This window comes from Selaginella moellendorffii, unplaced genomic scaffold (genome assembly GCF_000143415.4).
Source record: "Selaginella moellendorffii unplaced genomic scaffold, v1.0 SELMOscaffold_149, whole genome shotgun sequence".
Lineage (NCBI taxonomy): Eukaryota > Viridiplantae > Streptophyta > Lycopodiopsida > Selaginellales > Selaginellaceae > Selaginella > Selaginella moellendorffii.
Genome location: NW_003314410.1, coordinates 204,145 through 228,029, shown reverse-complemented (window position 1 = coordinate 228,029; position 23,885 = coordinate 204,145). Strand labels below are relative to the sequence as shown.

At 44.5% G+C, this 23,885-nt stretch overlaps 8 protein-coding genes across 12 annotated transcripts; 3 read left to right on the top strand and 5 right to left on the bottom strand.

Moving 5' to 3' along the window:
• Nucleotides 1–1,177: 1,177 nt before the first annotated feature.
• LOC9652674 (uncharacterized protein in hydrogenase 1 5'region) lies at nt 1,178–4,598 on the bottom strand. Its single transcript, XM_002993097.2, has 14 exons — nt 4,190–4,598; nt 4,009–4,137; nt 3,752–3,946; nt 3,656–3,703; nt 3,470–3,598; nt 3,295–3,422; nt 3,130–3,240; nt 2,978–3,086; nt 2,806–2,924; nt 2,601–2,754; nt 2,388–2,535; nt 2,202–2,317; nt 2,013–2,071; nt 1,178–1,412 (listed from the first exon to the last, which is right to left on the bottom strand). Exons 1-14 carry the CDS (start codon nt 4,328–4,330, stop codon nt 1,178–1,180), a joined length of 1,821 nt encoding a protein of 606 aa, XP_002993143.2. The 5' UTR covers nt 4,331–4,598.
• On the bottom strand, nt 4,389–8,101 carry LOC9652562 (probable inactive ATP-dependent zinc metalloprotease FTSHI 2, chloroplastic). 2 transcript variants are annotated; one of them, XM_024666819.1, is made up of 12 exons: nt 6,552–8,101; nt 6,332–6,504; nt 6,167–6,268; nt 5,948–6,112; nt 5,758–5,898; nt 5,546–5,704; nt 5,411–5,499; nt 5,276–5,354; nt 5,087–5,221; nt 4,972–5,028; nt 4,684–4,918; nt 4,389–4,624 (listed from the first exon to the last, which is right to left on the bottom strand). In XM_024666819.1, the coding sequence occupies exons 1-11, from the start codon at nt 8,068–8,070 to the stop codon at nt 4,715–4,717; spliced, it is 2,823 nt and encodes a 940-aa protein (XP_024522587.1). In that variant the 5' UTR covers nt 8,071–8,101; the 3' UTR covers nt 4,389–4,624; nt 4,684–4,714. The 2 variants fall into 2 exon arrangements, with proteins under 2 accessions (XP_024522587.1, XP_024522588.1); XM_024666820.1 differs by having other exon boundaries at nt 4,688–4,918.
• A 28-nt stretch (nt 8,102–8,129) lies between these two features.
• On the top strand, nt 8,130–9,761 carry LOC9652561 (bifunctional phosphatase IMPL2, chloroplastic). 2 transcript variants are annotated; one of them, XM_002993130.2, is made up of 10 exons: nt 8,130–8,301; nt 8,362–8,516; nt 8,574–8,652; nt 8,700–8,794; nt 8,846–8,895; nt 8,966–9,102; nt 9,154–9,220; nt 9,285–9,374; nt 9,427–9,529; nt 9,588–9,761. In XM_002993130.2, the coding sequence occupies exons 1-10, from the start codon at nt 8,141–8,143 to the stop codon at nt 9,671–9,673; spliced, it is 1,023 nt and encodes a 340-aa protein (XP_002993176.2). In that variant the 5' UTR covers nt 8,130–8,140; the 3' UTR covers nt 9,674–9,761. The 2 variants fall into 2 exon arrangements, with proteins under 2 accessions (XP_002993176.2, XP_024522591.1); XM_024666823.1 differs by having other exon boundaries at nt 8,966–9,090; nt 9,588–9,742.
• LOC9652673 lies at nt 9,703–11,199 on the bottom strand. Its single transcript, XM_002993095.2, has 6 exons — nt 11,066–11,199; nt 10,892–10,994; nt 10,377–10,837; nt 10,190–10,294; nt 10,068–10,127; nt 9,703–10,004 (listed from the first exon to the last, which is right to left on the bottom strand). The coding sequence occupies exons 1-6, from the start codon at nt 11,138–11,140 to the stop codon at nt 9,783–9,785; spliced, it is 1,026 nt and encodes a 341-aa protein (XP_002993141.1). The 5' UTR covers nt 11,141–11,199; the 3' UTR covers nt 9,703–9,782.
• Nucleotides 11,200–12,458: 1,259 nt separating this feature from the next.
• LOC9652672 (probable N-succinyldiaminopimelate aminotransferase DapC) lies at nt 12,459–14,307 on the bottom strand. Of its 3 annotated transcripts, none has more exons than XM_024666860.1 (10): nt 14,140–14,307; nt 14,011–14,089; nt 13,830–13,960; nt 13,696–13,781; nt 13,538–13,632; nt 13,389–13,485; nt 13,230–13,344; nt 13,022–13,176; nt 12,840–12,965; nt 12,459–12,788 (listed from the first exon to the last, which is right to left on the bottom strand). In XM_024666860.1, exons 1-10 carry the CDS (start codon nt 14,255–14,257, stop codon nt 12,606–12,608), a joined length of 1,185 nt encoding a protein of 394 aa, XP_024522628.1. In that variant the 5' UTR covers nt 14,258–14,307; the 3' UTR covers nt 12,459–12,605. The 3 variants fall into 3 exon arrangements, with proteins under 3 accessions (XP_024522628.1, XP_024522630.1, XP_024522629.1); XM_024666862.1 differs by having other exon boundaries at nt 13,830–13,949; nt 14,140–14,255; XM_024666861.1 differs by having other exon boundaries at nt 12,654–12,784.
• A 179-nt stretch (nt 14,308–14,486) lies between these two features.
• LOC112343419 ((E)-2-epi-beta-caryophyllene synthase-like) lies at nt 14,487–15,587 on the top strand. Its single transcript, XM_024666839.1, has one exon. The coding sequence runs from the start codon at nt 14,487–14,489 to the stop codon at nt 15,585–15,587; it is 1,101 nt and encodes a 366-aa protein (XP_024522607.1).
• A 2,142-nt stretch (nt 15,588–17,729) lies between these two features.
• On the bottom strand, nt 17,730–18,735 carry LOC112343418 (probable N-succinyldiaminopimelate aminotransferase DapC). Its single transcript, XM_024666837.1, has 6 exons — nt 18,623–18,735; nt 18,494–18,572; nt 18,313–18,443; nt 18,179–18,264; nt 18,021–18,115; nt 17,730–17,742 (listed from the first exon to the last, which is right to left on the bottom strand). Exons 1-6 carry the CDS (start codon nt 18,723–18,725, stop codon nt 17,730–17,732), a joined length of 507 nt encoding a protein of 168 aa, XP_024522605.1. The 5' UTR covers nt 18,726–18,735.
• Nucleotides 18,736–18,908: 173 nt separating this feature from the next.
• LOC9652671 ((E)-2-epi-beta-caryophyllene synthase-like) lies at nt 18,909–20,009 on the top strand. Its single transcript, XM_002993129.1, has one exon. It carries the CDS (start codon nt 18,909–18,911, stop codon nt 20,007–20,009), a length of 1,101 nt encoding a protein of 366 aa, XP_002993175.1.
• The last annotated feature ends 3,876 nt before the right edge of the window (nt 20,010–23,885 follow it).

Below are 23,885 nucleotides of genomic sequence, written 5' to 3'. Positions count from 1 at the left end.
TCGACTTTACGATGAGATGGTAGCCCCTCGTTTCTGGGGCTTGGCAATCCAGAAGGAAAACCAGGAACACTATGACCACTCAGGTGTCAGTCGAAAGTCATACGACAATCATCTTTGTCAGATCCTACAGGCCAACCGTAATTTGCAGGCATCTCAGAGAGGGAAAACTTTCTCCTGAAGTCTCTCTATTCTGGATAATAGACCAACCGTGAATTAAAAGTGCATGTAGAGAGTACTTATGTCTGTGAGCATTGTTGGCCTGCCTGAATCTCTTCGTCGAAACCGGGGGAGTCACATTGAGCAATAAATGGATTTATCTCTCATGCCTGTCTTTCGCTAGCCGCGTGCTCAGCTAAAAAATGCGTCACTTGAAGACAGGACTCTTTACCTTTGGGAAGCGCCATTTAGAGCCAGGCCATCGAGCCGGATCGATATCGCCAATTCCAGTAATAGTTCCCATATATCTGACACTACCGGTGGAAACCAGCAAGTCGGACGAGAAGAGGTCCGCGTGGATTCTTCTGCCGGCCTGGAGCTGGCGCAAAACCTGAGGGAGGAGATGGTGATGGAGAGGTTGGGTCTCTCACCTTTGCTGCGCGTCCCATCGCAGAGTTTGCGAGCCTGTTTGATATCGTAGAGCTATCAAACTCGAAACTCGATCGATAAAACTTACTTGCGGGAATGGACTTGTTTGATGCTCCCTTGAGGCGAGTTCTCACTCGAGTCGGTCCGACGTTGAAAGTGTGGACGAAGTCGGGAAAGGTTGGATTTTCAAGAAATTTAGAAACGAAAAAAATGCTGTCTAAAGTTGTGCTACCTACTCCTGCTCAAAAACTCTAATCCTCGGAATGAGGCTCTTACCATCGCTCGTTGAAAACATACAAAAAAAAGGAGCGCGTGATCCCTTCACTGGCGAGAGCTGGAGCTGTAGCGATGCTCGGTCACCCGCCTGACGCGATGTGCCCCGCATTATCAGCCACGTCATTATCCCCCTCCGAGGATAACACCGTGCTGACTCCCACCTTGAAGCGGGCGCGCTCATGCCATTGGTGTCTTCGCGAGCTGTTATATATCAAATGAAAGCCCTTGAGCTTGGGCATATGGGATAGGGCACTCTAGTTAGGGCTGCTCAGCATATTCTTTGATCCCTAGGGCAGGGACCTTTTTAGGTTTGGTTTTAAAGATCAAGTGGATCCCCTGTGAATGGATGGACTCGATCGATCAGAGCGCTCGGGGCGTCTCGTCCTTCGCTGCCGGTGACGAACATTGGTTCTCCTGTAAACAACGAGATATCTGGTAGATCAAATTCAAGATACTCGGCTTCTTGAGCAGCAGGAAGAAAATGCGGATGTGCTTCGGTACGCCACGGCTTCATTGCTCGTACCAGAGATGAGTTCCATAACAGGTGATCCCTACATGGCGCAGCAAGCACAGCCACCACGATTTAGAAGATGCAGAAGGATGAAGATGGGAAAGAGGAATGGCTATAAAAAATGATATGTCAACCCCAAAGCAGAGAAGCTTGTAGAATGGTGGACAAAAACATCAAAGATCCGTACCCAATGACAACCTTCTTGCTTCTTTTCCTTTTTTCTTTTTTTCCCTTCAGAAGCTTGGACAAACAATTGGTGGAAGGTCCATGATGGAGCGGATATCCTAATAAGAGCTGGCTAGAAGCGGGCCAAACATGGAGTTGGAGCTGGTAATCTTTTAAGTCTTCATAGAGTTTTAAACTAGTGTGAGATGAGTCATGCTTCATGGTAGGCACTGCAAGACCATGTAAACAGCATATGAATGAATCAATGGATCAGACATTCAGCCTTCTTGCTTGCATCCTCTAATCACAATGCTCAAAACCTGTCTTTTCCACCAACAAAGTCTTTCTTCATCCTTTCATGAATAGATATGGAGGGAAATTAAAGTCAAACTAAAACTTCAACAAGCTTACCAAAAAGAACGCAAGCCTCAGAAATTTTTCTCCGCTGAATCGACTTTCTTATACACTGCCCTACGGCACGTGGGATAGCTTCTCGTCACGTGTCGCACAACCACGCAACACATTTTGGACCGCCTAAAGATCAAAAGATCGTATATGGTCCCAAGTTTTAATTGACAATACATCAAGGATGATAATTCGGCACCACCTTTGCTGAAATGATTCCTATCATTTTTATCGCTGAATTTTTCTAGAGAACTGGCACCTCTCGACGCCATTGCTGTTGTTTCTTTTGCTGATATTTGATAGCCCGCCTCCACTGAGAGCTCTGCTGCTGCTCGATGCTCCTAATCTTTGCCTGGCCTTTCCCGTTCTGTGAGCCTTCGAAAAAGAGATCAAGTCGATGGAATTCGCCTTAGAGCTTTTAGTCCTCAAGAGGGAAAGAGCTTACCCGTAGATATCTGGTTCGCGGCTTTCAAAGCCTCATCGGCAAGCTTTTTCCACTCGTCCGCCACGGAGTAACTTATTCCCATGCCCATGCTAATGCCTCTAAGTATGTGAATCGTTCTAAGGAGGAAAAACAAATCCCTGGGAAACTTCTGCAAAACAAATGGTACACAGCTATCAGCAAAAGTGAGACCAAGAATGTAAGAGATACACTCACGGGAACTGATATCTGCTTGAGAAGCGAGTCGTCTGCAAACGGATTCACCACTGTTAACCCACCGGGAAGTTTCGTGTCAAACATGATTGTGGCCAGATCTTTGATCGAGCCCTCACCAATCATGGACAGTTTCGAGATTTCAATCCCCAAGTCCCTGACGAGAGACATTTTTCATCTTTACCGTCGAAAGAAGGCAACAGCTTACCCGAAAGCTAGCTCAATCCGCTTTGGATCATGAGAAGACATTCCAAGTATCAGCCTCGCAAAAGCGAGCCGCAACTCATTAGGGAGTTCCTTGACTTGTCCGTAGTCCAGTAATGCCACCTGCGGCAATCATCTCATCCACAAAACTATTCTAACATGACAAGAAACTTTACCTTGCCATTGCTTTTCACAAGTATGTTTCCTGGGTGTGGGTCAGCTTGGAAAAACCCGTCTCTCAATATCATTTGGCCGTAAGCTGCAGTGATATCCTTCAATATCGACCTGCACAGTTGAATCAGTAGAGAAAAGCTCGCAAAATGCTCACCTCTTTGCATGGTTCGCAACACTTCCGTGGGGATTAATGCCTCGTTTAATCATCTCATCCGCTATACGTAAAATCGGAATGCCCTCAACAAAATCCATTACCAGAACTTTTCTATAGGAAAACAGAAGATTAGAAAGTGAATATACAGACTTTAATCTAATGTACCTTGTTACGAATCCTGGAACAGGACGAGGAACCTGAATGGGAGGGCTCCCACGATTCTCTTTGCTTAAAGTAACCGCAATCCGATCCATTGACTTCGCTTCCCTCAGGAAATCGAACTCATGGTGAACCTGCCTAACAAAGAGCTTAGAAACATACATACGAAAGCTTCGTTTACCTGCTGCTCGAGTTCGTCGACAGCCGAAACAAGATCAAACTTTACATCGAAACGCTGCAAGAATGCTCCAAATGTTTTCTGATTGGATATATCAGTCATCATCAGCTCTTCAGCACCAGGATGTTGCACCTAGAAAACGGAACGATAAAACAGTCAGGATAGATCCGTAACAGAAGCAGGTCTTACTTTGACAGCAACGTCAGTCGATCGACCCTTTAGTCGCGCTCTGTGAACCTGGCAACAAGAGTTAGTAGAGAATTCCCGCAGGTTGAATGACAGTACCTGAGCGATCGAAGCACAGCCAAGGGGCTTCTGATCGAAACGTTCGAAGAGTGCATTGATTGGGTTTCCAAGCTCAGCTTCCACAATACCCTGGACAGTCTCGAAAGGTGTAGGAGGAGCATCGTCGCACAGCACAACAAGCTTCTTCACCCAAGCTGCAGGAACCAAATCCGGTTTTGCCAGAACTTGAGCAGACTAGAATCAAAGCCAAAGTGTCCATTTCACGAAGAAACAATTTTCGCATCAAAAAATCTTACTTTTAGGAAGAATCCACCGAGGTCAGTACAAAGAGCGTAAACCTTTTCGGCCGCACTCTCATGCTGTTCCTCCCAAATCCTGTCTTGCTCCTGCTTGTCACTGACGAACTGGACCCGGATTTGGCACACCTGCACATCAATTGCCAGTGTCACGAAATTCTTCCCTCCTCAAAAACCCCACCTTGTAGCTGGCATAGATCGACATGCAGCGCATCCAGAACTGCATAGTCCGATCGATGGTGCGCTTCTTGCTCTCAATGTGCACATCTCGCTGCTGCTTGTCCAGCATAATATGAGCCCACTGCCTGGTCCTGTTCTCCATGGCCCTGTAAAGCTCTACAGCTACTACCCCAATCCTTCCAAGCCCGCTGCCGCCACCACCGCTAACGTCGCAGCCATCCCATTTCTTCTTTTTCACTCTGCCCTGGAAACAAATTGGTTTCTCACCACGTCCTCTGCCACGTCCTCTACCACATCATCGGCCATTCTAGTCCACGTCGTCCTTCACACGTCTCCCATGCACTTTTTTTTTGACAGATTTGCTTTGGATTTTCGGTCTCTCCTTTTTTTCCAGCCGTCACGGGCTTGCTGCTTTCGAACATAAAGATCGATTTTCCTGTTACAACAAACCAAGTATTAAATCAAATCTTTGAAAATAAAGGACTACGCCATTACTTGCCGTATAAGATCAAAATATACTGTTGTGTCAAATTGTCGTCTTACTCATGGGCATCATGGCTTGCTCAAAAGCGTGCCGGTTCATGTTGCGGACTTCGAGTGGGCTTGATCGTCGCTTGTCAAGAACTGCATATTGCTCCACAAGCTGCAAAAACTCGGGCCGCCAGATGCTTCCTTTTTCTAAAAGCCGGTCCACCAAAACGTTGACAAAACTGCGATTGCGCTCAAGATACTGCAGTAAAAACTCCTTTGGTTCCTAGAGAAAAACTTGTAGGAATGTTTTACCTCAAGCGCCCTCGCATAGCAACTCTCAAGTATCTTCTGCGCTTCTACATCTACATCCTGCAAAAAAGCACCCAAAAGATTTAGAACCATCACGTAGAATTTGAGGCATCGTTACCCATATACTTCGCTGTCTATACCAACAGCCACTGTTAAGCCCATATAACTCCTTCCTGTCGGAATGTCCGGCACGAACAAAACTTCGTGCAGCTTTTCTTGCAATATCAACGTTGTCAGACGCAACCGTGCTAATCTGCAGAAACGTCGCATGAGATGAAGACAATATATGCGTCAGCTGACGAAGAACCTGATCAGCACCGTTCCACAACTCGTCTGCTGCACGGGGAGCAAGTTGGACGGTTATGTGGTCAAGGAATCCCTGGCGACTGTAAACGACACGGAACATCAAGCAGGTATTATAGAAATTCTATAAAAACAAAACCTGATCGATTCCAAGTATCCAAACTTCAACGGATCCGCTTTAAAACGTACAAAGCCCTTCTCTTCACCCATTCTCGGTACGATGGACATCTGAAAGAAAACTTTCAATAAAAACTTGCAAGAAAGTAGTCAATACCAGTTGTATGTCTTCCATATCGGGACAATTCGCAGCCATAGCAGCCATTGATGCTTCCTGTAGTGCAAGGATACGCCTCACTCTGTCGCTGCGTATGTGTAGATCAGGTTGTCCTCCCTCTTCATTTTGTGCAGCCTCCAGCAAGTCATCCGTTGTGACCTGCATACATTTCTCATATATGCTTTGTGATAAAACATCTCAACTCATATCACCTCTGTGCGACCATCTCGAAGAGCTGCCAATGCAGCAACATCAACGATATGCGCAAGTTGAGCACCAGCCATGCCAGCAGTGATTTGACCGACCGCGCGATAATCAATGCCTTCACCCATTGGTTTTGATTTTGCATGAACCTAGCGAGAAATACTGTTAGACGCTTGAAGCGTAATTGCAAAAACATACCTGTAGTATTTCAATGCGCCCTTGCAAGCTTGGCTTAGGAATGTATATTTTGCGATCAAAACGACCAGGTCGTACAAGAGCAGGATCAAGAATATCAGGCCTGTTGGTTGCTGCGATAGTGATGACCTGTCCTTTACCCTCAAAGCCATCCAAACATGTAAGGAGCTGCAAGCCTGAATGTCAGCAACTTTTTTTTTCGTGATGAAGAAAAAACGTGACCTGATTGAGAGTAGAGTCGCGCTCTTGACCTCCAGATCCCGCTGTGAGACCTCGCGTCCTTCCAACAGCATCAAGTTCATCGATAAAAACCACTGCCGGGGCCTGCAATCAGAAGTCAAAATTCATATCACTTACTTTGAAGAGCACCAGAAAAAACAAACTTACATTCTGATTTGCTTCGCTGTAGAGAGATCGTACTCTCGACGCACCAACACCAACATAGATCTCCACAAACTGAGATGCAGAAATGGCAAAAAAGTTTACGCCAGCTTCACCAGCAACTGCTTTGGCTAGTAAAGTCTTTCCCACTCCAGGCTCACCACATAGTAGTATGCCAGCTGAAAAACACGAAGATTATAAGCTATTTCAAGAATCAATCACTTACTCGGAATTCTGGAGCCTCGTCTCCGGAACTTCTCTGCATGAGTGAAGAAATCAACAATTTCCTCAAGCTCCACTCGGATGTTTCCAAGACCAGCAACGTCGGAAAACTTGACATCTGCCTCGGGGTCCATGTACTTTCCCGAGCGAAGTGCACGACCCTGCCGCATTTTGGCGCCAGATCTCATAAAGCGCATTCCCATCTTGAACGCGTCAGCGTTCTCCTCATCGGTTTCCATCTCCGTTCCCCCGGAGCGAGAAGCCTTCTCCATTGCCATCTCCACCTGTTTCATCTCCCTTCGCTCGGCCTCCTCCGCTTTTCTGATTTTAATGCGGTCCTCGTAGTCCTGCTTCCGTTTCTTGATGCCAACCACCACAGTCACGTAGAAGAGCCAGAAGAAAAAAATCCCCAGAGTGAATCGCACGCTCTCATTGTTAGCAGCAGTCGCCCAGAAATAGTTCCACTCGTCTCGCCTCTCCCTCTGCAAGGCGCGGCTTGCCTTGGAGTCCTCCTTCATCTTCATTTGCTGATCCAGAAAAAACTTCTGCTCCTTGGCTGCTTCCTTCCTCGCTTCCTCCTGCTTCCGAAACATCTGCTCTCGTTTCCTTCGCAGCTTCTGCCGCTCAAGCTCCTCGAGCCTTGCAGCGGCAGCGGACTGGAAGATCGTGTAAGCATCTTGCTGTGGCCGCTGAGCTTGTCTCTCCCTAGGCTTCTTGATAAAGTCTTCCACCTTCTTCAAAAACACGAGCGACGGACCTCTCATCGCCCAAGGTGGAATCTCGAGCGGCGGCGGCGGAGGAGTGTAAGCCTCCGTCACAACCTTGTCTAGCTTGAGCTCGTCCCACGACTTGAAAAACTCCCCAGCGCTCCCAGCGTCGGGAACAACCGTTCTTACAACGCGATCATCGTCCATGACCACGAAAACCTCCGCCGGTACTTCTCTGAGCTTCGTCCCGGGATGGCGGATGATGTGCTTGACATTGCCGAGCCTGGCCGAGCGTATGATATCGTCGTAAGCGATATGTTCTTCTACCTGTGGCAATCCAGACGTCCAAGCTTTCCTCTCCTCCGGAGTCATGAACCGCTGCGCCTTCTTCTTCTTCGCCCCTGGCATCGACCTCTGGAATTTCCCGATGGCTCGAAAGGCTTCCACGGTGACCAGAGCGGCAGCAGCAGCACAGAGACCCTGTAGAAGGAATCCAACCGGCCGAAGAAGCAGTGACTCCGCGAGCCTCTTCTTCTTGCTGCCAATCTCATCGTCGGCTCTATCTCGATCCTGTTGTAGCGCTGCGCGTGTCCAGTGCCTAGAGATTCTACTCTTCTCCCTGCGGCGCCATGACTTCCAGCGCGATAGCTCTTCGTAATCCGGCCCTAGGAGCGAGGAACTGGAGGAAAATCTCGACCCAGTGCGGCGGAGAAGTCTCGATTGCGAGGAAGAAATCCTCGCTCGATCGGAGTGGCACTCACCAGTGAGAGAAAAATGTGGCTGGAGAACCGTGGTGATGAACGCCGATCCCGCCATTGCCGCTCTAGCTATCAATCATCGGCAATCCATCCAAGCCATAAACCCTAGAACCCTAGGTAGCTAGCAGATGGATAGTATCTTGGGAAGCGGCATTTTCAAGGATTGTGGAACGGGATCGCGCTGCTGCTCGCGATCGCTGGTCTACGATCCTAGAGCGCTCCCTTCCGGCCAGCGCTTTGATTCCAGGTCGCTAGCGCTGCGCTCGCAGTGGAGCAAATCAAGATCAAGGTATAGTTTTCTATGCATGGTAGTGGTTTTTTGCTGACTTTTGATGAGCATTGTCTCGAGCTTGCGAGTTCTACCGATGGACGAGACGAGAAAAACCAGTGACGCGACGCTGGATGGATTCGTGAGTCTAGCACACGAGCTCGCCGACGCTGCCGCCAAGATCACTCTCAAGTACTTCCGGACGCGCATCGAGGTCATTGATAAGCTTGATCTCAGTTGAGTATATGTGCTTCTTTTTATTGCTCGAAGCTTCTCCTTTCTGGTGAATGCAGGCCCTGTGACTATAGCCGATCAAGCTGCCGAGGAAGCCATGCGCGCTTTAATTCTCCAACGTTTTCCCTCTCACGCAGTGTAAGCTTGCAGCAAAGTCTCTCGTGTGTATCATCGCTTTCCTACAGCTTTGGAGAGGAAGGTGGCTTGACCATGCCTGATTCGATTGCAGAGTATGCCTGGGTCCTAGACCCGATCGATGGAACCAAGAGCTTCATCACTGGTTGGTATTCTTCTCGGTGCTCTTCTAATCACTTTCTCCATGCGTTTGCAGGGAAGCCAGTTTTTGGAACACTGATATCGTTACTCCACAACGGTGTTCCAGTAAGTATTCTCACTTTTTCTCTTACACACATGAAGACTTTTCTTATACCGCACGGTTTGGAAATTCCAGATACTTGGGATTATAGATCAACCGGTCTTGAAAGAGCGGTGGCTTGGTGTAGCAGGACAAGCCACCGTACTCAACAATCGAGAAATCAGCACTCGTTCGTGTCATTCGCTCTCCAGTGCCTATTTGTATCACGCTTGGTTCTTGCTTTCAGTCCTTTTCCAAAGTATCTAACTTCGCAATGGTGCCAGGTACACCACGAGCCCGCACTTGTTTGACAAGCTCTCGGAGCAGGCTTTTGCTCGCGTCCGAGAAGAGGTGTTTTGCCACTTTTCTTTTCCTTTTTTCCTTCACGTTATCTGATTGTGCTCTAACGTACCAGGTGAAAGTTCCTCTGTATGGATGCGATTGCTATGCCTATGGTCTTCTCGCGGCTGGACATGTCGATCTCGTGGTTGAATCCGGACTCAAGGTGAGAGCAGTGGTTTTACAAACATCTCTAAAACAAGATCCTTTTCTTCCAGCCATACGATTATTTAGCATTGGTACCAGTTGTGGAAGGCGCTGGAGGAGTCATAACCGATTGGCAAGGCAACAAACTAACGTGGAAGCCGGACTTTGACGAAGGTAACTCTTCTCGAAACACTAAAGAGTCGCATTCATTCTTGTTTCTTCATATCCACAGAGCTAATCAAAACGAACGTGATCGCTGCTGGCGATTCGAGAGTACACAGGGCTGCTTTGGGCCGGCTCGATTGCCAAGCGAGCTAGAGATCACGAACGTGTTAGAAGTCACGAGAAACGAAATAAGTTCCACATTTATGGGAGCTAAAGTTATAAGGGGCTCTCTCTCAAGCTATATGATACAGATACTCGAGCTTTAGAACAGCCGTCGACGAAATCTAGCACCACCGCCGCCTGGGCCGCTTCCTTCCTCTTCAAACTCATCAAACGCGTCTTCTGGATCCACGTCTTTCGCTGGCTGGTTACGCAGGTACCGAAACGGTGGATCTCCCATGGACGAGTATGGTAAGAGTCCCAGCGATCGAGCTGTTTTGATTTCTCGAGCGATTCTCCTTTGGGACTTCAGGCTGATGCTCGTCTATAACAAACGCCAAAACACAAGTTTAAACAATGGAAGAAAGATGAGGCACTAGATTCTTACGGTTTTTCTCGGAAGTATTCTCGACGTCTCGGACAGGAAAAGAGAGAGGAACTTTATGTTCTGCACCCATGCAAAGAATGAAACAGTGCTTTAGAACAAGAAAGTGTAAGCTACTGAAATACCCGGAAGTCGGCTGCTGCAAGGACCTCGTTCTTTTTCATAACTTTCTTCTGCCGTTGTGGCATCTCTGTTGGATCGCTGGAGGCGATCCTGGTAACATCAAAATCCTAAAATGAGAGGACATGAGAACAGAAGAAAAACTAAGAGAACACCAAAATATAAAAACTAGAAACGAATGAAGAAACAAACCTCCGGCTCGATAGTTTGTCCGGGAAAGTAGACCCTGTCTGGTCTCAGCTGATATGGCTTGGTAAAGTCGTCCCTTCCCATTCCTGGAAGATTCAATAGCCCTTTCGGAGTCACAAACTTCTGGAGCTCCTCGCTCCAAAAGACCGCGTCGTCTTGATCCAGCATCGACTCGTGGTTTTCCGGATCAACATCGTCGTCGAACGGCACATTCTCTTCGTCGTAGCCCCGCTGCGTCATCAAGCTGTCCCTCCGCTCCTTTCGATCGGCACCCTTCTCTATCCGGGTCAGTTCCTGGAGGAAGTCATCCTCCTCCGGCCGCTCCTCAGCGGAAGCCTGCTGTTCTGTGCTCCCGGAACTCTCCTCGGGAAAGTCATGGAAATCGGTTTCTTCTTCCTCGCCTCCAGCATTCCCGAGAACGTACTTCTCGAAGTCCTCAATAGCTCGCTTAGAACCACCACCACCTGGAAAATGGCCAAGCGCTTTTGATCCCTCTATACTAAAACTCTGTTCCATACCTCCCGCCTTGGTAGCCATCCAAGCTCTCGAGAGCTTGGACCCCGCCAGCGGCGTCGTCTTCCATTGCGGCCCCTCCTCCGCGATACTGCTCGAGGCAAAAGTCTGGAAAACGCAAAGACAAGGCCTACATTCATCAGCAAAGTACCCTAATCACGCCCCGCGGCCGCACTGACCTGAGAATAAAGCGGCGAGGACGATCTCCAGCTCCAGAGCTTGGACGCGACGCGCCCCAAGCGCCAGCGCCCCATCACCGATCACCGCATTTCCTGCTTAAACCCTATACATTTCGTATAAACCCTAACTGGTCTCTTCGTGACTCGAACCACAGACATCCCGAACAAAAAATGATGGTATTAATTGTCCAATGTGGAAGGCTATGATCAATTTGTTAGATATGTGCGCCATGTATATACTGCAAATCTGGAAGATAGTTGACAGGCCTAAAATGTTGTAAAGTTTTTATATAATGCAAAGCCACTGTGGATGATATTGTCTTTGGAATCCTTTGCTTCTTGACGCTGTGCCACCATATAAACAGTATATGAATCACTGTGCCATGTTTGGCATGTTTCTCATGTATTGTTGATGCCCTGTGATAAATCTCCAAGGAAAGAAAAGTCTCGAAAGAGTGGATTGGATGATAATGGCCGTGCCTTCTCTCTATCGTCTCCATATTCTGGAGCAGCTCCACGCCTGTATTCTACTTGCCTCAAATTCGCTGCTCGCTGCCATTGCAGTGGACACCCAGACTATGTCTCCGTCTCCAAACAGGCAAACGATTGGGCACTTGGCTTCCTCAAAATCACCACCAATGCCGATAAGAAAGCCTTCACTCAATGGAGGATCCCACTCTTTGGCACCTTCACCGTGCCTTGGAGCGACTCCAGGCCCGCCTGGCTCATCACCATTCTCGACGATACTGTTCTTGCGGCGAGACAAGCCTACACCAAAAACGTGGACGGGTCCAAAACATGTTGGCATACAAGTGTTTGATCTATAAGACTAGATCGTGGCTATTAGTAAAACATATAAAAAACTCATCTGAGCCTCGCCTCCGGTGAAAGATCCATCGCCCAAGTTCCCAACAAGCCCGTGCTCGTCGCCCAGGCCGAGCTCGTCGCGGATCTGCGGGAGCTCATGTCGCCGCTCCTCTTCCAGAGGCTCCTCGCCTCGTACAGGAAATTTGTCGGCTGTTACTCTGCCAAAGTCGACGAAGAGGAGTTCATGAAAGAGAAGATGTTTGGATCCATAAGTCAATGTTGAAGAAGAACGCGATGGAATTTGGCAACCGCGACTTTCTTGCGTACCTTCGAGCGATTCCGGCTTTTATCCCTGGAAATCTACATTGTCACTACCTCACTTTTTATTAAGTCATTTGGATGCTCTATATATTTAGTAACACATTTAATATATACTCTGATTTTATCAATAAATTGTACAATGGCTATTGACTACAATTTTTATAACATCATCAAAGAACTTATTTTCTCTTTAGTTTTAAAAAGAAAAGTATTCTTTTATATTCGAACAAGATGATTCGTTTGTCAGTTGAGATCCATTTAGTACTTCTTATGGAGATTGATTCCTTCTTTAAGAAATTTTGGCAAAAAGGAATGATGGTAGCAGCACATCAAGTTTGAATGCTATAACAGTAAGTCATTCAAGAAAGAGTGTGCAAGCAAGCAGGAAGAATTAGATAGTCTTCTGTTAAGATTACAAAGCAAAAGGTTTTGCCTTCTTCAATGCTCTTTCGGCTGCTACCAAAGTTGCCATCTCTTTGCAAAAAGCTACTCTCACGTAGCGATTCTCATAACCAAGTTCGTTCGATCGAAAGAAAGCGGAGCCAGGAACTAGTGCAACTCCAGCGCGGTTTATTAGATCCGTGACAAACTCTATCTGAACAAAACAATTCAAAGAACTGAGCTGAGTGAAAATCCGGGGGCTTACATCGTTTTGCTTCATAGCATCCGGCAACCTTGCAAAGACGAAAAACGATCCCTGAGCCGCAAACGGTACCTCAAAACCAGCTTCAACTAGGACTTTCTTTATGTATTCGCCTCTTTCCCGGTAGCACTGCACACAAAGTACAAAGACTGTCGGAAACAAAACAAAATTTTCATGAATCTTACATTTTTGAGCTTTGCATAGAAATCGTGACTGCTCTGCAACGCGACCAAAGCCGCCACTTGGAAAGGTGAAGGAGCGGAATCCGTAAGCTTGACGTGTATGTTTCTTATGGCAGACGCCAGCTGAATCGGTGCTATAGCCCAGCCAACACGCCACCCTTCACGGAATAGGTAGAATAGCAGCAAGAATTACGCATCTTGACATCCATACCAGTCACCGAGTATGTCTTTGAAATCGAAGAGGTGACTATCGTCCTCTCGAGCATGCCTGGCAGTGATGCAATACTCACGTGTGTTGCTCCAGGAAACACTATGTGCTCGTACACCTGTTAAAAATGCGTAACCCATGGAAAGATCCTTTCTCTACTACCTCGTCTGTTATAGCAAGTAGATCGTGCTTACAACAGAGCTGCGCTATCTCTTTAAGTTCCTCTATCGCAAAAACCTTTCCAGTCGGATTGTGAGGGCTGCCACAATCGCATACCGAGTCAAGAACACAAGGAAAGCCACTCGAGATACCTGTTAATCACAATCGCCTTGGTTCTAGAGGTGATGCTCCTTTCGAGCTTCTCTGAATCCAACGTCCACAGCGGAGGCGTTAAAGGCACGAAAACCTGCATGGCAACAGAGAAGGAAAGTATATTAGCAATGAAGATTCATCAGCCAGTTGGCTTAACTGGCTTGCCTCCAGCCATTATGATGCAAGATTCGTACGTCTCATAGACCGGTTCCAAGAGAATCACTTCGTCGTCACGATCAACAACTAAAAGAAGAGGACCAAGAGTGAAAAAGAAGATCTGTTCGAACTCACCAGCGAAAGTCGCGGCAGCGAGAGCTTCCGATTGACCGCAGCAAAGCACAATGCCGGACTTGGAGTCAACCTTCACACCCTGGAAATGCTCAAAATGCTCGGCCACTTTGTCGCAAACACCTTGTACATGCCTTGTGAAAAAGAAATGTAAGAAACCATGCAAAACGAGCTCCCAAACCACCTGTACTGATTGAAGTCTGCTCCAATGGCATCCCTTGCGGCCTCCTTCACCTCTGGCGGAGCTGGGAAATCTGGAAACCCTGGAAAACCTCTCCGCTAGAACACAAACACCCGAGAATATCAGTTTTACCTTCCGCTAGATTGATCGCATTGCGCTGCTGAGCGAGATGCGAGAGCTTCTGTATCGGTGACGGCTTGAACGACCGTGTCCTGTGCGCTAGCCAGCGGCAAAAACCCTCCTCTTCCATGAGAAGATGTGGTTATTTAATGAGGTTCATGGAGTCGTACTAACAGGACCTACAGGCCTCTAACAGCTATACAAGAGCTCTTCCTCACGTTTATATCGCTGGTCACACCTCAATAGAGAGATCAAATGTCACGTTTATCTCGCTGGTCACACCTCAATAGAGAGATCAAATGTCACTAGGCCTCAATAAAGGAGGGGCTTAAGCTCGTTCTTCTCCAGAGTGAATGCGAATGGCCGCGCCTTCTATCTGTCGTCCCCAAATTCTTGAGCAGCTCCTCGCCTGCAAGAGCATCTACTTGCCTCAAATTCGCTGCTCGCTGCCATTGCAGTGCCACCCAGACTACGCCTCCGTCTCCAGACAGGCGAACGATTGGGCCTTTCGCTTCCTCAAGATCAATGCCACCAATGCCGCTGCCGATAAGAAATACTTCACCCAGTGGAGGATGCCACTCTACGGCACCTTTGTTGTGCCTTGGGGCAACTCCAGGCACGCTCTAGCGGCCGCCAAGTACACCTGGCTCATCACCATTCTCGACGATGCTGTCGACGAGGAGCCTTCGCAGCGGGACGAGATCCTGGAAGCTTACATGAGCCTTGCCTCCGGTCAAAGATCCATCGCCCAAGTTCCCAACAAACCCGTGCTCGTCGCCCAAGCCGAGCTCGTCCCGGATCTGCGGAAGCTCATGTCGCCGCTCCTCTTCCAGCGGCTGCTCGTCTCGTACAGGAAATTTGTTGGCTGCTACTCGGCCAAAGTCGACGAAGAGGAGTTCACGAAAGAGTCTTACGCTGTGCATCGCCGGGAGGACTACGTTGTCAAGCCGATGCTTAACTTCACGCAGATGTGCCTGGGAGTCGAGCTGAGAGACAAGGATCTGGAAAGCGAGGAGTACCTCCGGGCAATAGATGCCATGTTTGATCATATGTGGCTGGTGAACGACATCTTTTCATTCCCAAAGGAGCTGAGGAAGAAAACTTTCAAGAACATAATTTTTCTCTTGCTCTTCACGGACCACACCGTTCGCTCTGTTCAACAGGCAGTTGATAAGGCGAACGCCATGATTCAGGAAAAAGAACAAGAATTCATGTATTACCACGAGATCCTGACGAGGAAAGCGATGGAATCTGGCAACCACGACTTTCTGGCGTACCTTAGAGCGATTCCGGCTTTCATCCCTGGAAATCTACGTTGGCACTACCTCGCAGCTCGGTACCACGGTGTTGATAATCCATTTGTAACAGGAGAGCCATTCAGTGGGACTTGGTTGTTTCATGATACACAGACTATCATACTCCCCGAGTACAAACCAACTCATCCCCATCTGCAAGTTTGAATGAAAAGGCCATGAAAAATAAAACATAAAGTTTCCTGTTAAGATGCAGAGCAAGCAAAAGAGTTTCGGCTACTACCAAAGTTCACAAAAAGCTACCTGATTCTCATAACCAAAGAACACAGACTGCAACTCCAGCAGGTCCATGATAAACTCTACTTGAAACCAACTCAGTAAGGAAATTGAGCTTACATTGTTCTGCATTAACCTTGCAAACATGAAAACCTTGATTTTTTCATGAAAGTGAAAAGGCCTCAATCTAGTTAATTGTAAGTTTTTTGAATATTGCCACACAAAATTATTTATTATTTATAAATGAATAAATTTTGCATTCTAGTTCAGTCATTTAATTATGTTTTTGACCATTTAACCTCAATTTAGGGCATTTGCTAGCTTTATATGTGTTCTCACGATTATATTGACCTCACACTTGGTCTAAGTGTTTCACATGTAAAATCCTACATGAAGGTTATATACATTTTTAATATTTCCAAGACCATTTGTACCACAATCTCATTTTTCCAAACTAGGCCATCTATTTATGAGTAGTCATCCAATGACTATATCTTAGCATCTTTAAGATGTCTCAAGACATAAAGAACACCATTCTCTAATATTCATTTTTCGATCCCCACCAAGTTTATTTTCATTTATGGCAATGCTTATTAACACCACCACTGGTCTAGGGTTTAAAGACCCATCCATTAAATTCCATTAACTTTTAGAACTTCTTCACTATGTAATCATATTTTTAATCACTAAGCAAAAAAATTACTCCTTTTCCATTCTATAATCTAGGATTTTAGAATGACATTTTGAAACATTGTGACATAACATGAGTTTCATTGTGGCATAACATGAGTTTCATGGGTACTCCCCCCACCTTCCACCACTAGAGTGCTCTAGCCATGTAACTAAAACTAGGTTCTAATGAGCTACATAAGGTATCCAAGTAAGTATTGCAAGCATCAATCATTTCATCTTTTGGGGGGAGCAATTAATTTTTGAACACGTCACTAAATTACCCCACTCGTCTATTTATATTCACATGGGTTATATTAAGTGTAGCTTTCCTTGGTCACATTAGCCTTTTTTGGCCAAACTAATTCCATAAACCTCTCTTACTATGTATTGTATAAATAGATAACTAAAGATAGTTTTCTATTTCACTTTTGCAAATTATAGCCTATGTAATCATAGTATTCCAAAAGCAAAGTTTCAAAGAGCTCTCTCCAAACTTGAGTCTCAACATGCATTGATATTCCTTATATCTTGCAAAACTACTTCACAAAAGCATCAAGTGGTGTAAATAAATTGGCCAGTAAGTTGTGTGAAGGACATTGGAGCATATCACAAATATCATATTGTGTCATCTCTTGAATAAAAGCATTTATCTAGTACACACTACTCTATTCTAAACACTCTGATAGCTTAAACTTGATATCCATGATCTTTATAATCTTCACGCAAGGTTCTTAATGTTAGCCACCTAGAGTCTGAATGGAGACATTTTAGCTATGAAAAACTTCAAAGAAATAAATCTTACTGATGGCTCAGTTGGCAATGCATAAGCTACCACCTCTCAATAGCAATCCATCATTAGACCTTCAAAAGATGTTAAGGAGCCCATCAAGAGAGTGTAGTGCTAGGGGCTAGAAAATCTACTTGTCAAGTGTTGTCTAGACACTAGTGTGGCAAATGTATCAAATTGTGACTAAAAAAAACCATTAAAAAGTGAGCATTGCAAATAGGAAACACAAAAAGTTAACCACTCACATACATCCTTTTGAGAGTTGGAGTTGACCATGTTGGTGTGTGCTTGGTGATGTTATGTGGCCTTAAAAAAGAAGATGGTCTAGGAGTATGCAAGCCAATGCGTGTGTTGGTATTCAATCAAGAGATTTGAAATTGTGTATATTGTTATTATTGTTGTTGCTACTGTTGCTCACATTAATCATGTTGGACAAGTGTGAAAGAAAACCTCCAATTAGAAGAAGGATGGGAATGGGATGTAGACTGTATATGGGTGAGAGGGTTTTTTATAATCATTCTCTAAACTTGCTCATGTGCTAAGGCATAACAACAATAGAGCATTACCCACATTTGGAGGATCCCTCCTTTAGGTTTCCCCTCTTTTCATCATTTTTAACCCATGTGCCTAAAACAAAAGAAAAGCAATGAAAATGCTAGAACACCTACATGATGAAGATAGCAGGAGAATAAAAGGCAAAAGTGTAATCATAATTACACCAAACCCTAAACAGGGGTGGCCCTAACCCTAGATTATTGTCATAATAAAATGAAATTAGACTATATTAAAATAAAATAAAAGTGTGAGAGCCAAGTGTACGGCTACAATGCCATATATCGCTCCAGTCAGATTGTCAGATTGAGGGCTGACCGAGTCCAGGACACAAGGAAAGCTACTCAAGATACCTGTTAATCACAATCGCCTTGGTTCTAGAGGTGATGCTCCTTTTGAGCTTCTCTGAATCCAACGTCCACAGCAGAGGCGTTAAAGGCACGAAAACCTGTATGGCAACAGAGAAGGAAAGTATATTAGCGATGAAGATTCATCAGCCAGTTGGCTCAACTGGCTTGCCTCCAGCCATTATGATGCAAGATTCGTACGTCTCATAGACCGGTTCCAAAAGAATCACTTCGTCGTCACGATCAACAACTAAAAGAAGAGGACCAAGAGTGAAAATGAAGATCTGTTCGAACTCACTAGCGAAAGTCACGGCAGCGAGAGCTTCCGATTGACCGCAGCAAAGCACAATGTCGGACTTGGAGTCAACCTTCACACCCTGGAAATGCTCAAAATGCTCGGCCACTTTGTTGCAAACACCTTGTACATGCCTTGTGAAAAAGAAATGTAAGAAACCATGCAAAACGAGCTCCCAAACCACCTGTACTGATTGAAGTCTGCTCCAATGGCATCCCTTGCGGCCTCCTTCACCTCTGGCGGAGCTGGGAAATCTGGAAACCCTGGGAAACCTCTCCGCTAGAACACAAACACCCGAGAATATCAGTTTTACCTTCCGCTAAGTTGATCGCATTGCGCTGCTGAGCGAGATGCGAGAGCTTCTGGATCGGTGACGGCTTGAACGACCGTGTCCTGTGCGCTAGCTCCTCTTCCATGAGAAGATGTGGTTATTTAATGAGGTTCATGGAGTCGTACTAACGACCTACAGGTCTCTAACAGCTATACAACAGCTCTTCGTCACGTTTATCTCGCTGTTCACCCCTCAATAGGGAGATCAAATGTCACAAGGCCTCAATAAAGCAGGGCCCTTAGCTCTTTCTTCTCCAGAGTGAATGATAATGGCCGCGCCTTCTATCTATCGTCTCCAAATTCTGGAGCAGCTCCTCGCCTGCAAGAGCATCTACTTGCCTCAAATTCGCTGCTCGCTGCCATTGCAGTGCCACCCAAACTACGTCTCCGTCTCCAAACAGGCGAACGATTGGGCCTTTCGCTTCCTCAAGATCAATGCCACCAATGCCGCTGCCGATAAGAAATACTTTACCCAGTGCAGGACGCCACTCTACGGCACCTTTGTTGTGCCTTGGGGCGACTCCAGGCACGCTCTAGCGGCCGCCAAGTACACCTGGCTCATCACCATTCTCGACGATGCTGTCGACGAGGAGCCTTCGCAGCGGGACGAGATCCTGGAAGCTTACATGAGCCTTGCCTCCGGTCAAAGATCCATCGCCCAAGTTCCCAATAAGCCCGTGCTCGTCGCCCAAGCCGAGCTCGTCCCAGATCTGCGGAAGCTTATGTCGCCGCTCCTCTTCCAGCGGCTGCTCGTCTCGTACAGGAAATTTGTTGGCTGCTACTCGGCCAAAGTCGACGAAGAGGAGTTCACGAAAGAGTCTTACGCTGTGCATCGCCGGGAGGACTTCGTTGTCAAGCCGATGCTTAACTTCACGCAGATGTGCCTCGGAGTGGAGCTGAGAGACAAGGATCTGGAAAGCGAGGAGTACCTCCGGGCGATAGATGCCATGTTTGATCACATCTGGCTGGTGAACGACATCTTTTCATTCCCAAAGGAGCTGAGGAAGAAAACTTTCAAGAACATAATTTTTCTCTTGCTCTTCACGGACCACACCGTTCGCTCTGTTCAACAGGCAGTCGATAAGGCGAACGCCATGATTCAGGAAAAAGAACAAGAATTCATGTATTACCACGAGATCCTGACGAGGAAAGCGATGGAATCTGGCAACCACGACTTTCTGGCGTACCTTAGAGCGATTCCGGCATTCATCCCTGGAAACCTACGTTGGCACTACCTCACAGCTCGGTACCACGGTGTTGATAATCCATTTGTAACAGGAGAGCCATTCAGTGGGACTTGGTTGTTTCATGATACGCAGACTATCATACTCCCCGAGTACAAACCAACTCATCCCCATCTGCAAGTTTGAATGAAAAGGCCATGAAAAATAAAACATAAAGTTTCCTGTTAAGATGCAGAGCAAGCAAAAGAGTTTCCGCTACTACCAAAGTTCACAAAAAGCTACCCGACTCTCATAACCAAAGAACACAGAGCCAGGAACTAGTGCAACTCCAGCAGATCCATGACCCAGTAAGGAAACCGAGCTTACATCGCTTTGCAATAACCTTGCAAACACGAAGAACTCATGAAAGTGCAAAGGCCTCAATCTTGTCAACGGTAAGCCTTTTGAATATTGATGAATATTTCAAATAAGAAAAGTATGAAAAGAAGAAGCCACGCTAACTTTGTAAGTTTACAAAATTATTTATTATTTGTAAGCAACTGGATTTTTTTATTCTACTTTAGTTATTTAACCATTTGGAAGAGTTATACTCAAAACCTCTATAAGTTTTCATTTCAATTGCTATATGCTTTATAATAAATTGCCATTAAAGTCCTGTAAAGCCATCTTCAAAACTTAGTAGCGACAAGTGATTACCAAGTTTTCTAGTATCTCCTTCACTACCTTCTTTTCATCTATAATTTGGAGACTTACAATGGCTTACACCATGTTCACTCTATCCTAAATTCAAGGAGCACACAACTTCAAGTTCATTTCACAAAGGCTATCTCATAATAGCTTTTTGTTGCATGGATCTAGAATCTTCTTTGCAACCATTGTTAGTGTAGTTATATTACACAATCAAGAGATTTATGTTTGAGCTTCAAAACATTTGAACAATAGCCAACTAATAAACATGGCCTATAAAAAAGTATAGCTAAAAGATCTTAATATATTCAACTTATAATTCATACCATTTTTTGATCAGCTTCTTGTAAAGTCATCTGAGATTGGAGTTTGTTTGGATGCCAATATGAGGCATCATCGGCAAACACACAAACTTGACTTTCTTGGAAAAGCAAATCAAGTGTTATTCACATTTCTTGGTATTTGCTATAATGTCCCATGGAATGCATTTTGTCGTAGGCATTTGGCATAAATGGTTCTCATTTCCCACACAATTGCTATAGCAATATCACATGCATACTTCACTTAAAATTGAGGAGTATGACAATCTAGTTTTAAAAGAGGCTTCAGGTGTGAGAACTTATTATTTACCACTATCTAGGAAATAAAAGACTTTTAATTGAAGCAAAAGTATATAGAATATATACATTCACCAACTCCAACTTAAGTTTTCTCCTAGCCTCTTGGTATGAACACAACACTATATGCTCCACTAGGAAATATAAACATTGGTTATACTTTGTTCCAGAACTTTAAAAAACCTTAATAGCTTGTCTATGATATCCTTGTTTAGTTGAAAATGCCTGTATTGTTATACTACAATCTTTCCAAGTACCAATGTCTTGCAGTCTATATAATAGCATAATCATTTGGATCACATGAGTTTTCCACCACAACATTAATACCTCCATCACAGAAAAGAGCTTTATAGTCAGCCTCCACAATATTTGTTTGCATTATCACTCTTGCTAAGATAATATTGCATTTTTATTGAGAACCCAATATAGAAAAGAGCTCCTTGTAAGCCACTATCTCCACTATGCTCTACATCTCCCATTCCATACTACCCAAGGACCTTAGTTTTCAACCATATTACCATGGCTATTATGTTGTCATCATGGGATTCCAAGGTAATGATCTCCATAACTCTTGTTGCATGTTCAATAGCACTAATCTCCTCTACTTATAGCAATTAAAATCTTATGTTCGCTTGTGACACTATCTAAACTTTTTGTATGTCCTACTTACACACTTGCAACCAATTGTCTTGTATACATTTAAACCTATATATACAATTGTTAGAAAGACATACAACAAAACATATGAAAAACTTACTTTGGTACATCTTTAGCCTCTAGAAGATATATTAAATCTGTAAATGGTTGCATGTCACTCTTATCATAAACTAGAACCAAATGTGATGAATCTTCTTCTGTTCGATCATCTTCACTATCAGAAATGAGAAGTAGTTGACTTATGGAAAAGTATCAAGGATGGAAGCAATAGAAAACAACATTTTTTACATGAACTAGATATTAGAATAAATGGTGGAAATTCTAGTATGTTTTTTATTTCTTTTAGTTCTCATCTAGATACGAGTTATCTTTTTCATCTTTTATATTGTCCTTGCCAACATCAATAACCACCTCCTCATTGCATTATTGGTGTTGAATATCTTGCAAGCTAATATCTTCTTCTTACAGAATTTGATTGAAAACATTGCCTGGTGTTAGAGATGGCATCTTGCCACTGGTATATACACTTATAAGAAAGAAATGACAATATTAATATAATGATAAATTCTACAAAGAAAAAAAAAACCATAAGCATTTTTCTCTCACTGCCAAGACGTATATGTTTGTTTTTGGTAGTGTGTGTGTCAAGTGTTAGCTTGTGTTGTATAGATAAATGACCGAAAATGGTTTTTTATTGCTTTTGTTGCAAATTGTAACCCATGCAATCATAACATTCCAAAAGCAAGACTTTAGAGAGCTCTCTCTAAACTTGAGAGTCTCAACATGCACTAATGTTCTTTGCATCTTGCAAAATTGCTTCACAAAGGCATTAAGTAGTGTAAATTGATTGACTAGTAGGTTGTGTGGAGGATGTTGGAGCATGTCATAAATGCCATATTGTGCCATCTCTGACATAAAAGTATTTATCCAGTAAATGCCTCCCCATTCCAAGCACTCTAATATATACATAATCTTTGTAATCTTCATGCAAGGTTTCCTAAGCTATATTCATGGTATGCAATTGAAATAGTGATACACTTAGAGTATAGCATTATCGTCAATGGCTAAAGTACTCTCCTTGGAAGAGTTTTCATGGGGGGATTTGCTACATTTCTTGCCACTTTGGGGTGCTAGAGACTAGAGGTTGTTTGCTGCATGTTGTTGAACATAGCAAGTGATAGAGTCTGCATAGAGATATTTTAGCTATGAAAAACTTTAAAGAAATAAACATTATTGATGGCTCATGTGGCAATACACAAGCTGCCACCTCTTGATAGCAATCCATCATTGGATCTTTAGAAGATGTTAAAGAGTCTGTCAAGAGAGTGTAGTGTCAAAGGCTTCCAAAAAATCTACTTGCTGAGCATTGTCTAGACACTAATGTAATAAATGTATTGAGTTGTGACTAGGAAAAACAACTAGAGAGTGAGCATTGTAAATAGGAAACACAAAAAGCTAACCACTCACATGCATCCCTTTGGGAGTTAGAGTTGATTATGTTGGTGTGTGTTCGGTGATGTTGTGTGGTTTTACAAAAGATGGTCCAAGAGTATGTGAGCTGATGCATGTGTTAGCACTCAGTCAAGGGATTTGAGCTGTGACAAGTTGCATATATTATTATTGTTATTGCTACTACTATTGATTGCATTGATTATGTTGGATAGGTGTGAAGGAAGAGCTCCAGCTAGAAGAAGGATAGGAATGAAACATAGACAATCTCTATGATCATTCTCTTGACTTACTCATGCGCTAAGGCACAACAAGAATAAAGCATTATCCACATTTGGAGGATCCCTTCTTTGGGTTTCCCCTTTTCTCGTCATTTTCACCCCACATGCTTGGAATAAAAGAAAATCAATGAAAATATGGTTTGCATGGGACTAAGATCACTTAGCCTTACCATGTTGTGTGGAGATAGTGAGAGAACACCAAATTGGGGCAAAAAATGGCTTCCTCTAAATTATAACCTCATAAGAATTTTAAAATTAAATTAGAATGAAATTAACTGTTCTTAATTAAAATAGAATAAAAATTTAATAATAATTAAAATAAGATAAGAATTTTCCATTTTATTATCATTATAAGACACACAAGAATAGAA